Below are 12,907 nucleotides of genomic sequence, written 5' to 3'. Positions count from 1 at the left end.
CTGAAAGTGGCTCATGCATTCCATGTTTCTAATCTTTTGATACTTCCTAACTTGTATGAAATGAGGATTTCCCTGGAGGGCAACTCGGGCAGCCTTACCTCCTCCCATGCTAAGCATGCCATCATGTGTCCTTTGACAGGAACTCCTGTTTACGCTTTTGGTGTAAAGCCATCTGATGCCATCTGAACCCTTTTCTTGACTATTTTCAATGGTGATGTGCCATTCATTGCCTTCCACGGTATTGGCAATTTAGTTACCAAACAACTCTACCATTGCATAGGACGCACCGGGCTTCCCACAAGCAAACCTCACACATTTGACCTAACCTGGCAAACAAACATGCAATCTTTTGGAGATAGGTTTGAGGTTTTAAACCGTCAATGATCAAAACCGATACAATCAGCCAGAGCCAGGAGAACAGTTTCAAAATGGTTTTGCAATTCAACTCTTCCGCAAAGTAAGATTGTTCTAAACATTCTCATAGGGTGGTGGCAGCCTGTTAACTGAATTGTTGTGTTTCTGACAGGGAGCTCCAGCTTACTTCAAAATAAAACAAATTTCTCCGAGTATAACCTGTTTCAACTTTTGTTTCTATCAGAATTGATACACCGGAGACATGGGGAGGGGAAAGAATCAACAAATCTCTACACATGCATGAGCTTGTTTATGCTCTGCTCCCTGTCATTTCCAAACCTAGTGTTTGGGCATTTAATAGACCTCTCACTCCTGACCAACCTTCTGTAATCTCTCTTCTTAGGCCAATAGTGTCCTATTCCTTTCAATTATTCATTCCAACAGATTTACTCAGCTGAAGGCTGAGTGCATTGAATGTTGCTACACAACCTCATTACAATTTCAACCCTTCACGCAGCGCAGTCTGTGAGGAATGCTAAGTACCAGTTAAACAAAATCAGGTTCTTCAGTTAGCACCCCTTGAGTCACTAGATTCCCCAATGAAATTTTGAGAGCAAATTGGATTACTGTTCTGATAGTCAGTCCTGTTTTCACAGAAAGGTCCTGTGGACACAAAATGCATCATTCAGAGGTATGCAGAAAAGCCAGGAACAGAGAATGTTGCAAACAGCGGACTATTTTTTCTTTTTTTTGAGAAAGCAGCCCTTCAGCTTCCAGTTCATCACAAACCAGTGTGAAGTTGTACGAATGAAATAGTGGCATGATGGGAAAATTGGTCAAGTATTTGGTACAAAATAAAGGACACTGACTCCGCATAACCTAAGACATGAATAAGACCAAGAAGGTCAAGACCTGATAAGGCTGATTCCACATGACCTAGTGATGTATGAGTGAGGCGAGATAAGGTCAGAAATGACGAAGTCATTGGCCTTCTTCTGCTCTATCCAAAGGACAAGATAATGATATTATTGATGAGACAAGAAGTTCTCAGAGATCACTAGATCATAATACAATTAATGATGTATTACTGCTTGTATTACTAATTGAATTCCTGAAGTCATGTAAACTGATAAGAAAAAGGTATAACTATTGAATTGATTCTTGTAGTTGGTGCGGTCTTGGGATAGAATCAGCAGTTTGTGCGGACTGCTCTCTGTTTCCAAGATTTTGCCAATACTGCATGCAGTCTTTCGGAAATAAAGATAAGCTGTTTCATTGGAACAAATTTTGTTGAGTCTCTCTACCACAGTCAAGAAGCAGGAAAAATTTCCACTTCAACACCAGACAACTGAACTTTATTTTCACATTGTCACAATTTGACCCATTTGTGACCTATGTCTATTAATGATGCGGTTGTTTCTTCCTTGTTCAATTAGAGATGGATGACAATAGCAGTTTAGCAAGTACCATCCATTCTCTTACCTGTTGCAGCGTTACCCATACCGTTTGTCTCTAAAAACAGTGTCAATTCACCACATGTCTGTGCCCAATTCCCTGATCACATATGGCAAGTGATGAACGCGTTGGCCAACATGGATCGTAAGAAGCAGTCCAACAACTCACTGAGGCTTCTTCGGTGGTCTCCAGCATCCACCACCTTGAAGAACAAGGACAATAGGCAGTGGAGAAAACCACCACCTGCATGTTCCCCAAGTCACATGCCATGCAGATTTTGGAAATACATTGCCGTTTTTCATTAGCATTATATTATTTTATTGAAATCCTTCAATTCACTTCTGAACAGTGGGAGTACCTTCAATGCATGGATTTACCAGCACCTCAGGGGCGATAGTGAAAAATGCCTTTTTGGGTTCCAATCTTCTTACAATAAAGGCCAACATAACATTTGCCATTCTAAGTGCTTGCTATGTTTGCATGCTAATTTCTGTTCCTTATAAGTTTATTTATTAGTGTCACAAATAAGCTTACGTTAACACTGCAATGAAGTTATTGTGAAAATCCCTAATCGCCACACTCTGGTGCCTATTTAGGGGGTAACACTGGGGGATAACTTACCATGGCCAATGCACCTAACCAACACGTCTTTTGGACTATGGGAGGAAACCGGAGCACTATAGGAAACAAACAGATGGGGAGACTGTGCAAACTCTACACAGACAGTGACCCAAGCCAGGAATCGAACCCAGATCCCTGGCACTATGAGGCAGCCGTGCTAACCATTGTGCCGTCCATATAAGTGTATCTGAGGCGCTCAAGTTTTTCTGGCTTTTTGAAGAATATTCTCCTTATCAATTACGACCAAAGTGAATAACATCATACTTCCCCACACAATATTACATTGTTGCTTATTCACTTTATCTATATATCTGCAACCTCTGATGCTCAGATATAGATATAGATATAGATTTGTGTCATCTTCAAACTTCATTTTGTTTTTGACTAATTCATTAATATAGATTGCAAACAGCTGAGGCCCCAGCACTTTTCCTTGCAACAAACACTCCATTAGTCACAGTTCACCAACTTGAAAATGTTCCATTTATCCCTACCTATGCTTCCTGTTTCTTAATCAAGGATTTGATGTTGTTGTGCAAACCTTCCGAAGAACCAACAGGCTTGTTGTTCATTCATACCACTGACATTTACTAGCAATATTCACATTCTGTGAATTTTAAAAAAAACAAATCTGTCCTCAAAGTAAACAATCCCTCTCCTGGATATTCATGGCACTTCACGTTCTGGGACTTTCGCTGTTCAGACACTGCCGAATTAATTCACACAACTCGCTAGCTAGTCAAGTAAGCAGAAAAAAAAATTAAGACCAATAATTACCTTCATCCCCTGGACTTTCCATTGTAGTTTGGTAGAGGTGGCAGTGGGGGAGAGAAAGTTGCGTACTGGATACAGAGCAAACAGGTCGGCCTGTTCAGGGTCTGAGTCCCGATTGACACTCCGCCTACTTTTACCAGCAATATTTCACAATTTCCCCAGTAACTCATACCATGCACTATTTTACTGATGAAACGCTCGAGTTGCAAGCATTCAATTTGTTGATCGCATTGTAAAAGTTCATGACCGGCCCCATCCTCACAACTGTCCCAACATTCACCCGATGGAATGTGTTTGCAGCAGCCGAGTGAATTGAAACAAGTGGCGGAATAACGCTACACCCTGATCCTGGCGGTGGACAGCTTGAAAGTTAATGTAACTTATAGTTTTGGTATCTATTCGGTAAAATGACACCGAGCCAAGATTTTGGCCTCAGGACAAGAAGCTGCTGACTCCACCAGAGTAAAGGTGACGGGTTAAAGTTTCACTGAGCTGAGTGCAAAATCTCGGCCACCATCCCAGGGCAGTGCTGAGAATGATGTGGGTATGCTGGCGTTGGACTGGGGTAAACACAGTAAAAAGTCTGACAACACCAGGTTTAAGTCCAACCGATTTATTTGATAGTAAACGCACAAGCTTTCGAGATTTCCCTCTTCGTCAGGTGAATGGAGAGCTCTCCTGACGAACTCTCTATTCTCTCGGTTGGACTAAAACCCGGTGTTGTCAGACTTTGTACAGTCCTGAGAATCACAGAATCTCTACAGTGCAGGAGACCGTTCGGCCCATCGAGTCTGCACCGGCCACAATCCCACCCAGGCCCTATTCCCGTAACCCCAGGTATTTACTGTAGCTAGTTCCCCTGACACGAAGGGGCAATCTAGCAAAAGCCATTCAATTTAAGCCGTACGCCTTGGGAAGGAAACCGGAGCACCCGGAGGAAACCCACGCAGACACGGGGAGAAGGTGCAAACTCTGCGCCGTCGGTGACCCGAGGGCTGGGATTGAACCCGGGTCCCTGATGCTGAGAGGCAGCCGGTGCTAACCACTGTGCCCGCCGGGCTGAGGGAGTGCTGCACCGTCAGAGATACCAGCTTTTGGACAAGTTGTTAAAGAGCAGCCCTTAATTGTCCCTGGTTGACGTGAAATCTACCCCGGCACTAATTCCCAGAAGAATTGGGAGTTATCCCTGGTGCTTTGGTCAACATTAGATTATCTCCTGTTTCACTCAATGCTGGGGAATATTGCTAGGTGTAAATTGGTTGTTGTCCTCTTTCTAAATTGCACCACTTTAAAAGAACATCGTCGTCTGTGAAGCGTTGAGGCTGTGAGAGACGTTACTGGGATAGGATAAAAGGTGGTGGTGTTGTTGTTGTGACCGGGCGCTACAGAAATGCAACTCTCTCCATTTTTCCCCTCCATCAGGCGAGTTGCGTGGCCACCTGTCTACGTCACGGACTGGGTCCGGCGCGGCGGATATAAAAAGTGACGTCACGCGGCGCGCGGCCTCTCTCCGCCATCTTGTCCGCGGAGCGGCTCCGGGCTCGCGGTGAGTGAGGAAGGCGGGGGGGGGGGGAAGGAAAACAATCGGAGCCGAATCTCCGCCATCCGCAACCCCATCCAGCCGGGGACAGCCCCATCCCCCACCGCACCCCCTAACACTCACCCTCTGCTTTATATTGCAGCACCAAACCGCTCTTTCCGGGACAAGAGGCAGCACGATGGCCGAGGAATGGTGAGTGCTTTCTCCCCCCCCGCCCGCCGGGCTGCGGATCTGGACCTAGGCTTAGGAACAAGAGCGGAGTGGGCCAGGGGCCTGGAAGTAGGGGTTATGGTGCTGGTAGCAGGGCCTAGGGGAAGAGTTCGTTAGACTGGAAGCAGGGCATTGGAGAGCAGTTGCAGTCTATCATCAGGTGCTGTATTTGTCGATTTAAACCAGATATGGAACAGGGGTAGCCTTAAACTTTTTCAACAGTGAAGCATCTTAAAGCTGCCTGGGGTAGGGAATTCTAAATATTTGCGATTCATGTATGAAGAAGTTTCTCATTTCTGTGGTTAGCATTGCTGCTTCAGAGTGCCTAGGATCTGGGTTCACTTCAGGCCTTGGGTGACTGAGGAGTTTGCGTTCTCTGTGGATTTACTTCTTCCAGTGCTCTGGTTCCTCTTGCAGTCCAAAGATGTGTGGGTTAGGTTGATTGGCCATGTTAGATTACTCCTTAGTGTTAGGGGGATTAGCAGGGCAAATATGTGGGCTATGGGAATGGAGCCTGGTGGGTTGGTGTAGGTGCAGATTCGATGAACCAAGTGGCCTTCTGCACTGTAGGGATTCTACAATCTGAGATAAATATTGACACTTGACTTACTGTCCTCAGATTCCCAAATCAGAGGGCACATTCAGATACCTTCAAGTTCTTGTGCATTTTCAATCACTGTCCCTAAACTTAAGGGAGTAAAGGCCCAGTGTACTTAGCCTTCTGTCACAGGGCAATACTCTCACCCCAGGAACCTTTCTTGTAGTGTCAAGGGCACTCATTTTTTGGTATGGAGATCAAAACTGCTTTTGGTCTCACTAAAGCACCGTGCAATTATGGTAAGACTTTACTTTGGACTCTGAAGACCAACATGCCATTTGGCATCCTAATTTCATACTCATTGGTTTCCTTGAGTGTACCTGAGTGTTTCAAGTTTTTCTGGCCTTTAAAGAATATTCTGCATTTCTATTATTACCAAAATGAATAACCTCTCACTTCCCCAAATATACTAAATTTGCCACATCTGTTCATGTTTGACATGTTTGAAGGCGTTTGACAAGGTACCTCACAGGAGGTTATTGCAGAAGGTCAGGGGACGGAGTTGGGGGTAGGGTGTTAGCGTGGATAGAGGATTGGTTTCAAATAGGCAGAGAGTGGGGGTCAATGGGTGCTATTCGGATTGGCGGATGGTGACTAGTGGAGTGCCTCAGGGGTCGGTGCTGGGGCCTCAGCTATTTACCATTTATATAGATGATCTGGAGGAGGGAACCGAGTGTAGGGTGTCGAAATTTGCTGATGACACCAAGATTGGAGGAAAGGCAAATTGTGCGGAGGGTGTGGAGAGTCTGCAGAAGGATCTAGATAGGCTGGGTGAATGGGCCAGGAAATGGCAAATGGAATTTAATGTTGGCAAGTGCGAGGTGGTCCACTTTGGTAGGAATAATGGTAGGAAGGATTATCACTTACGTGGCGAAAAACTGCAGCAGGCGATGGTGCAGAGGGACCTTGGGTCCTTGTGCATGAGTCGCAAAAACCCAGCCTGCAGGTGCAGCAGGTGGTCAGGAAGGCAAATGGGATGCCGGCCTTCATAGCGAGGGGGATTGAATATAAAAGTAGGGAGGTCTTGCTGCGGCTGTATAGGGCATTGGTGAGGCTGCAGCTGGAGTACGGTGTGCAGTTTTGGGCGCCGTACTTACTCAAGGATGTTTTGGCCTTGGAGGGAGTGCAGAGGTTTACTAGGCTGATGCCGGAGTTGAGGGGGTTGAGCTATGAGGAGAGGCTGAATAAACTAGGCTTGTACTCGTTAGAGTTTAGAAGAATGAGGGGAGATCTCATTGAGACGTATAAGATGATGAATGGGATGGATAGGATAGAGGTGGAGAGACACTTCCCGCTCAGAAAGGATAATAGGACTAGGGGGCACAGCCTCAAGATGGGGGGGTGCGGTTTAGAACGGAGTTGAGGAGGAACTTCTTCACTCAAAGGGTGGTGAATCTCTGGAATTCTCTGCCCGTTGAAGTGGTGGAGGCTACCTCGCTAAATATTTTTAAGATGCGGGTTGATGGGTTTTTGATAAGAGAGGGGATTAAGGGTTATGGGGAGAGGGTGGGAATGTGGAACTGAGCCATGACATATCAGCCATGATCTTATTGAATGGCAGGGCAGGCTCGAAGGGCTAGATGGCCTACTCCTGCTCCTATTTCTTATGTTCTTATTTCTTATGTAATCTGTGTAGATATGCAACCTCTTCTCTCAGTTGATATTTGCACCTAGCTTTGTATCTTCTCAAAATTGAGGTTTACACCTATCTTTGTGTCATTGTCAAACTTAGATTACTATTTTATCTTTCAGTTAAATCATTAATGTAAATTTTAAATAGCTGAGACTCGAAGACACATTCTTATGACACTCCATTAGTTACAAACCACCAACTTGAAAATGTTCAATTTATCCCTCCTCTATGCTTCTTGCCTCTTAATCAAGATTTTGATCTTGATATGTGCACCTTCCTAAGAACTAGCAAATTTGCTGTTCATTAGTCTCACTGGTATTGTAACGAGTTATAGTAAGCATTGACAAATTTAACAGGTCAGAATGAAAAATTGGTGGATTATAAGACCACTTCTGCTAGAAGCACTTTAATAATGGAAATATTGACACAATGAATAGATTTAGATGTTAAAAGTTAGGTTTTATTTGGAAAAAAACTCCAAAATTTGGAATGGTTGCTGGTCAAAATAATTTAGAGTTCTGTTGCAAAATTGACAACAGTTGAATTATCAAATGATCATAATTACCATCTTGCATTTCGGCTACATGGCTGGAATGATGAATTTTTTATGTCGGATACCCCTTCACTCTTAAAAATGAGTGAAAAAATATTCTGACAACCATGTAACTTAAAATTATTAACTTCATAAAATATAATGTTCCAAAAAACCAATGTAATAGCAGGATTCTACATAATATAGATTTTCAATTTTTGACAGCATAACTGCAGGCGGTGTCATGGATGTTAATACTGCACTTCAGGAAGTGCTTAAAACTGCATACATCCACGATGGCTTGTGTTGTGGTCTCCGGGAAGCTGTCAAGGTGCTGGACAAGTGAGTACCTTTTAATAATTCCATAAGTGAACATTCATCTTTGGCGAACAACAGTTGCATAGACATCTGGTACATGCAATGGGAGAAAAGTAGCAATTGCTATGTATTGTACACTTGAACAAAATTTAGTGCTGGTAAATATATTAAATAATGTCTAGTGTTGGCAACTTATTAAAGTCTATGATGAGGGGGAAATTGTGATATTGAAAAGAGTTTTAGTCCAGCAGGTTCTTGCTAAAATTGTACTGACTACCAAATTGCTGAAGCCACATTTATATGCTGAAATAAAAGCAAAATACTGTGGATGCTGGATCTAAAACAAAAACAGAAAATGCTGGAAAATCTCAGCAAGTCTGCCAGCGTCTGTGGAGTGAGAATAGAGCCAGTGTTTCACCAGACAAAGGGTCATCCGGACTTAAAATGTTGGTTCTATTCTGTCTCCACAGCTGCTTCAGACCTGCTGAGATTTTCCAGCATTTTCTGTTTTTGTACACTGAAACCAGTTTATAGTTGGTGTCTATTTTTAAAATGGTAGGTACAAACCCGGCATACATGTTGTAGGTCAGTTTCTTATTTAAAGCCTTACTGTGAAATTAGAGTAAGTGTGGAATGTTAAAGGTTTTCACTGAGTGGAAGCATTCTATTTTATCGCAGCTACTTGGGATGCCCCCTTCAACAAGATAGGGGGAAATATCAGACAGGCTCTTGGTTCGTGGACATGAGCCAGTACTTCCTACATATGAGTGCCTGATGGCTCCACAATTTTGACAGTTGGTAGGTCGTTTCATGCAAAAGCGTTGAAGACCTTGTGCTGCTAGTAAAACTGGAGTTGCTGTATTTGGGAATGGTCGGTGCTGATATTAAACTTTAGTAATTAATCATATCAGGGTATCAAACTTTGTGACAAAACCTAATGTTCCCTCAAATTAGCATGGACCTGTCTTGAACCTACCAAAATACTGTCCTGCCTCAAGAATAACCCAAGTGCTGGTGACCTATCCAATTATGTAGGTAGCAATACATTTAAACACACTTGTATCTGTAGTTTTTGAATAACATCTGTTGATTTACTTTGTAATTTATTAATTTGAGCAGATTAGCTTCTATATACTGCCAAAAATAGTTGAATGTAATATTGTGATTTTTTTTATTCAGACGACAGGCTCATTTGTGCGTCCTGGCAGGCAATTGTGATGAGGCACAGTATGTTAAGTTGGTAGAAGCCCTCTGTGCTGAGCATCAGATCAACCTGATTAAGGTGAGCATCAATGCCCTGAACAAAGAACTGTTATTTGGATTCAATGATCAACTTGCATTCCATTATCTTTTTTCAATTTACGCCATTATTCTGGATTTGGCTTATTTGTTTACATCATTAACTAAAGAAGCACCAAGTTCAGCTCTCAAAATCCCCACTCTTTCCTCATACACTAGCTCTTTGCACTTTTACAGCTTGTTTCTTTTTTTTTGTGTTGGTGATCTGGACTGATGTTGAAAGCTCACTCTGATGTACAGGCTGTTAACATACATGTCTTGTGTAACTCATTGGTTATGATTGCTGATGGTTCTGTTGCTCATCTCTAAAACTGTTGCCATTTTCAGTTTTAATTTCTCAGCTTTGATTTGGCTATTAACTTTAGGGGCTTTATTGCCTTAAAGTAGTTCTGTAGTTGCTGTGGTTGATAGCTACCCTGTTTTCACGTGCCATCTGTGTATCTCCACCAGGCATTCAGGCTTGGGAAGGAATACATTGTATTCTTGTTTCCTAACAACCTCACTAAAGTTAGCTATTGCCCTAACTAACTAAAGTCAACTTACTGCACACAGAAGGCAGATTAAACCTGGGACTTTTCTAGTCTGTTGGTTTAAGCTACTGAATGTACAAACCCGGTTAATTTTTGGGGTTATTTTAATGTAGGAATACATCAAGAAATTAATAGCATCTGGGTTTCTTGAACCTCTGGTAACCTGTGTTTCTAAGGATTGACCAAGTACATGGTATGGAAATGTATAAATATAACATTTCCTCCTTGAGGCTTCATTTGTTGCAAAGTGTTTAAGGAGCGATTAGTTAATCTGCCATATATAATACTGGTAAGGTTTGTCATTTGACTTCTGATCTCTTTTGAACTACCCAGTCTCAAATGATGGAGATGTTATAGGCAATTCAGTAGGAGCAGGCACCATGGTTAGCACTGCTGCCTCTCAGTGCCAGGGACCCAGGTTCAATTCCAGCCTTGGCTGAGTGTGGATATTCTGTTCTTCCTGTGTCTGCGTGGGTTAGCTCCGGTTTCCTCCCACTTGAGATGTGTAGGTTATCTAGATTGATGAGATTACAGGGATGGGACTTGGGTAAGATGTTCCGTTCAATGCAAACCCCATGGGTCAAATGGCCCCCTCCTCCCCTGTTCGGACTTTGATATCAGCCCTTTGAGCCTGCTCTGCCATAATTTGTGCTCCAGATTAACTCATTATTTCCTCTTCTGCTAATGTTGATGCCATTTAATTACGAGCAGAGTAGTGTTTCGGGTCTAATTAATAATGGTGATCTGAACATGATATCTGGAATTGCACCCCCCTGCCGCCGCCACCACCACCACCACAGAGAAGGGTGTCAGACTTGCCCTTTGAGATGTTTAACTTGAATTTAAAAATGAATGATCGTAGCTATGATTATCAATAAATTGTGTTACGTGTAGAAGGAATGGCAGTACTGTATCTGTGATGACCACTTGGCTCCCTCGGCAGAAATCAAATGAAGAAAAGTGCTGAAATTGTTACCCAAAAATGTCTGAGATGCAGTATTTGTCTTGCCATATGTTGGTGAAACTTGGTGGCTTTTGTATGATACTGTATAATTGCCTTTTTTTTACACTAAAGGTTGATGACAACAAGAAACTTGGTGAATGGGTAGGCCTGTGCAAAATAGACCGAGAAGGGAAACCTCGCAAGGTTGTAGGCTGCAGCTGTGTTGTTGTCAAGGTGAGTTATTTGCGTCAGTAAATCAGACTAAGCTAATTTACAAAAAAAAATTGCTTGCACTATTTACTATTGGTTGTATATATAAAACTTGTATTTTTGTATGTATTACACAATGTATTTTAATGTAATATTCTTAAACTAAATGAAATAAAGATTGTCCATAAGGCATTGCCCGTCCCAGTGTTTCAAGTTTGAAATCATGTTACACAGTTAATCTAATACAAGTTAACCATTGTTGTTTCTTTTTAGGATTATGGTAAAGACTCACAAGCCAAAGATGTCATTGACAACTATTTCCGAGGAAAGTGATATGTTTCATAAATAAAAACAAAAACTAATTTTATGACTCAAGTTTTTGACTGTGTGAGATGTATTATTCTAAGTTAGCAGTATGGATCTTGGCAAGGTATTTTCTAGTCTTTCACAGTATGATGATGCATTGTAAAATTGTGGTAAGAATATTTTTAGTGTGTACTCCGATTGCAAAAAACTTGCCAAAAGGACTAACCTGAATTGTGATCAATCAAATGTAGCGATGACTGTATCAATGATGACCACTTGGCTCCCTCTGCTGATATAAAACAGTGAGGAAGAATGCCAGATCCGTTACCCAAAGTTTCTGAGATACAGTACAGGCTAATGTTTGCTAACGTGAAGCTAAAAGAGTAAGCTGTTTATAACTACATGCATACCCACAATGAACTAATATAGTGTTTCAGAACAAACAGGAGTAGAAATTGACCATCGAACTCAAGTCTGCTATGCCATTCAATATGATAATTGCTGATCATTCATCTCAACACCCCCACCCCATGTTGTAATCCTGTTTGAGATCAGCTTTTTAGTCTTGTCATTCAGTGGATTATATCCTTGCCCTTTCTAAACTCTTGCTTAGATAAGTGGGTACACAAGATACTATCCCACCAACATGGCAGCCTTAACTTAGTGACTGTAACTTCTAGGGACTGTTAGAATTATTGCCTTTCTAGAAATAGAGAATCTATGTTGTATTTGCTATTCTCATAAGAGGTTCTATACATTAGAGAAAATATCAGTTTGCTGGACTCCCTAATTCCCTGATTATTTTTATTACTGAAGGTCTGAGAGTTACTTGGTTTGGCACGTCCTGCATGTAGATCATCAGTGATATTCCTTACTCTTCTTCATGAGTGTTGTATTTGCACACGTATATGCCATTCTGCTTGGCCTTCAATCAATCTCAACTCAAAATTCCTTTTACTTTAGAAACAGAAAGTGGGAGCAGAAGACCATTCAACCCTTTGAGCTTTCTCTGCGATTCATTATAATCATGGCTGATCATCCAACTCAGTAACCTGTTCCTGTTTGCCTCCATGTGCTTTGATCTCTTGAGCCTCAAGGGCTACATTTGACTTCCTCTTGAAAATACAACGTTTTTATCATAACTGATCACAACTGCTGCAGGCTAACCATTCCCTGGGTGCAGAAACTTTCCATTGTCGGTCTAAACGATTTACCCTGTAATAAAAAGGTCCTTTTCAGAATGGCAGGCAGTGACTATTGGGGTGCTGCAGGGTTCAGTGCTGGGACCCTGCTACTTAAAAGAATAAGGAGTAAGCCATTCAGGACTGAGATGAGGAAGAACATCTTCACTCAGATGTGAACCTGTGCAATTCTCTACCACAGACAGCTGTTGGGGTCAGTTCATTGGATATGCTCAAGAGGGAGCTAGATGTGGCCCTTGCCTCCAAAGGGATCAGGGGTATGGAGAGAAAGCTGGAGTGGAATACTGAAAGTGCATGATCACATTGAATGATGGTGCAGGCTTGAATGGCATACTTGCACTTATTTTCCATGCTTACACTCACCCCTGATTCTGGATACCCA

General features: G+C 42.3%; 2 protein-coding genes and 3 non-coding genes across 5 annotated transcripts in view; 4 read left to right on the top strand and 1 right to left on the bottom strand.

The window, feature by feature from the left end:
* Positions 1 to 3,746, bottom strand: part of slc18b1 (solute carrier family 18 member B1) — a 57,424-nt gene extending 53,678 nt beyond the window's left edge. Inside the window, exon 1 of the mRNA XM_080192759.1 lies at positions 3,208 to 3,746. Coding sequence (XP_080048885.1) covers positions 3,208 to 3,229 — 22 coding nt within the window. The 5' untranslated portion in view covers positions 3,230 to 3,746. The remainder of the gene's footprint in view (positions 1 to 3,207) is intronic.
* Positions 3,747 to 4,672: 926 nt separating this feature from the next.
* rps12 (ribosomal protein S12) lies at positions 4,673 to 11,392 on the top strand. Its single transcript, XM_080192758.1, has 6 exons — positions 4,673 to 4,750; positions 4,887 to 4,936; positions 7,943 to 8,059; positions 9,215 to 9,317; positions 10,940 to 11,041; positions 11,291 to 11,392. Exons 2-6 carry the CDS (start codon positions 4,923 to 4,925, stop codon positions 11,348 to 11,350), a joined length of 396 nt encoding a protein of 131 aa, XP_080048884.1. The 5' UTR covers positions 4,673 to 4,750; positions 4,887 to 4,922; the 3' UTR covers positions 11,351 to 11,392.
* Positions 7,773 to 7,845, top strand: LOC145345834 (small nucleolar RNA SNORD101). The gene has a single exon (XR_013887204.1). It is a non-coding gene; the product is annotated as a small nucleolar RNA SNORD101 (small nucleolar RNA).
* LOC145345841 (small nucleolar RNA SNORD100) lies at positions 10,774 to 10,860 on the top strand. Its single transcript, XR_013887211.1, has one exon. It is a non-coding gene; the product is annotated as a small nucleolar RNA SNORD100 (small nucleolar RNA).
* Positions 11,393 to 11,581: 189 nt separating the features above from the next.
* On the top strand, positions 11,582 to 11,670 carry LOC145345840 (small nucleolar RNA SNORD100). Its single transcript, XR_013887210.1, has one exon. It is a non-coding gene; the product is annotated as a small nucleolar RNA SNORD100 (small nucleolar RNA).
* The last annotated feature ends 1,237 nt before the right edge of the window (positions 11,671 to 12,907 follow it).

The sequence above is a fragment of the Carcharhinus amblyrhynchos genome, chromosome 7 (assembly GCF_965287045.1).
Source record: "Carcharhinus amblyrhynchos chromosome 7, sCarAmb.v2.hapA, whole genome shotgun sequence".
In the NCBI taxonomy this organism is placed as follows: Eukaryota; Metazoa; Chordata; class Chondrichthyes; order Carcharhiniformes; family Carcharhinidae; genus Carcharhinus; species Carcharhinus amblyrhynchos.
The sequence above is the reverse complement of the archived record's forward strand: the minus strand, read 5'-3'. Positions and strand labels throughout refer to the sequence as shown.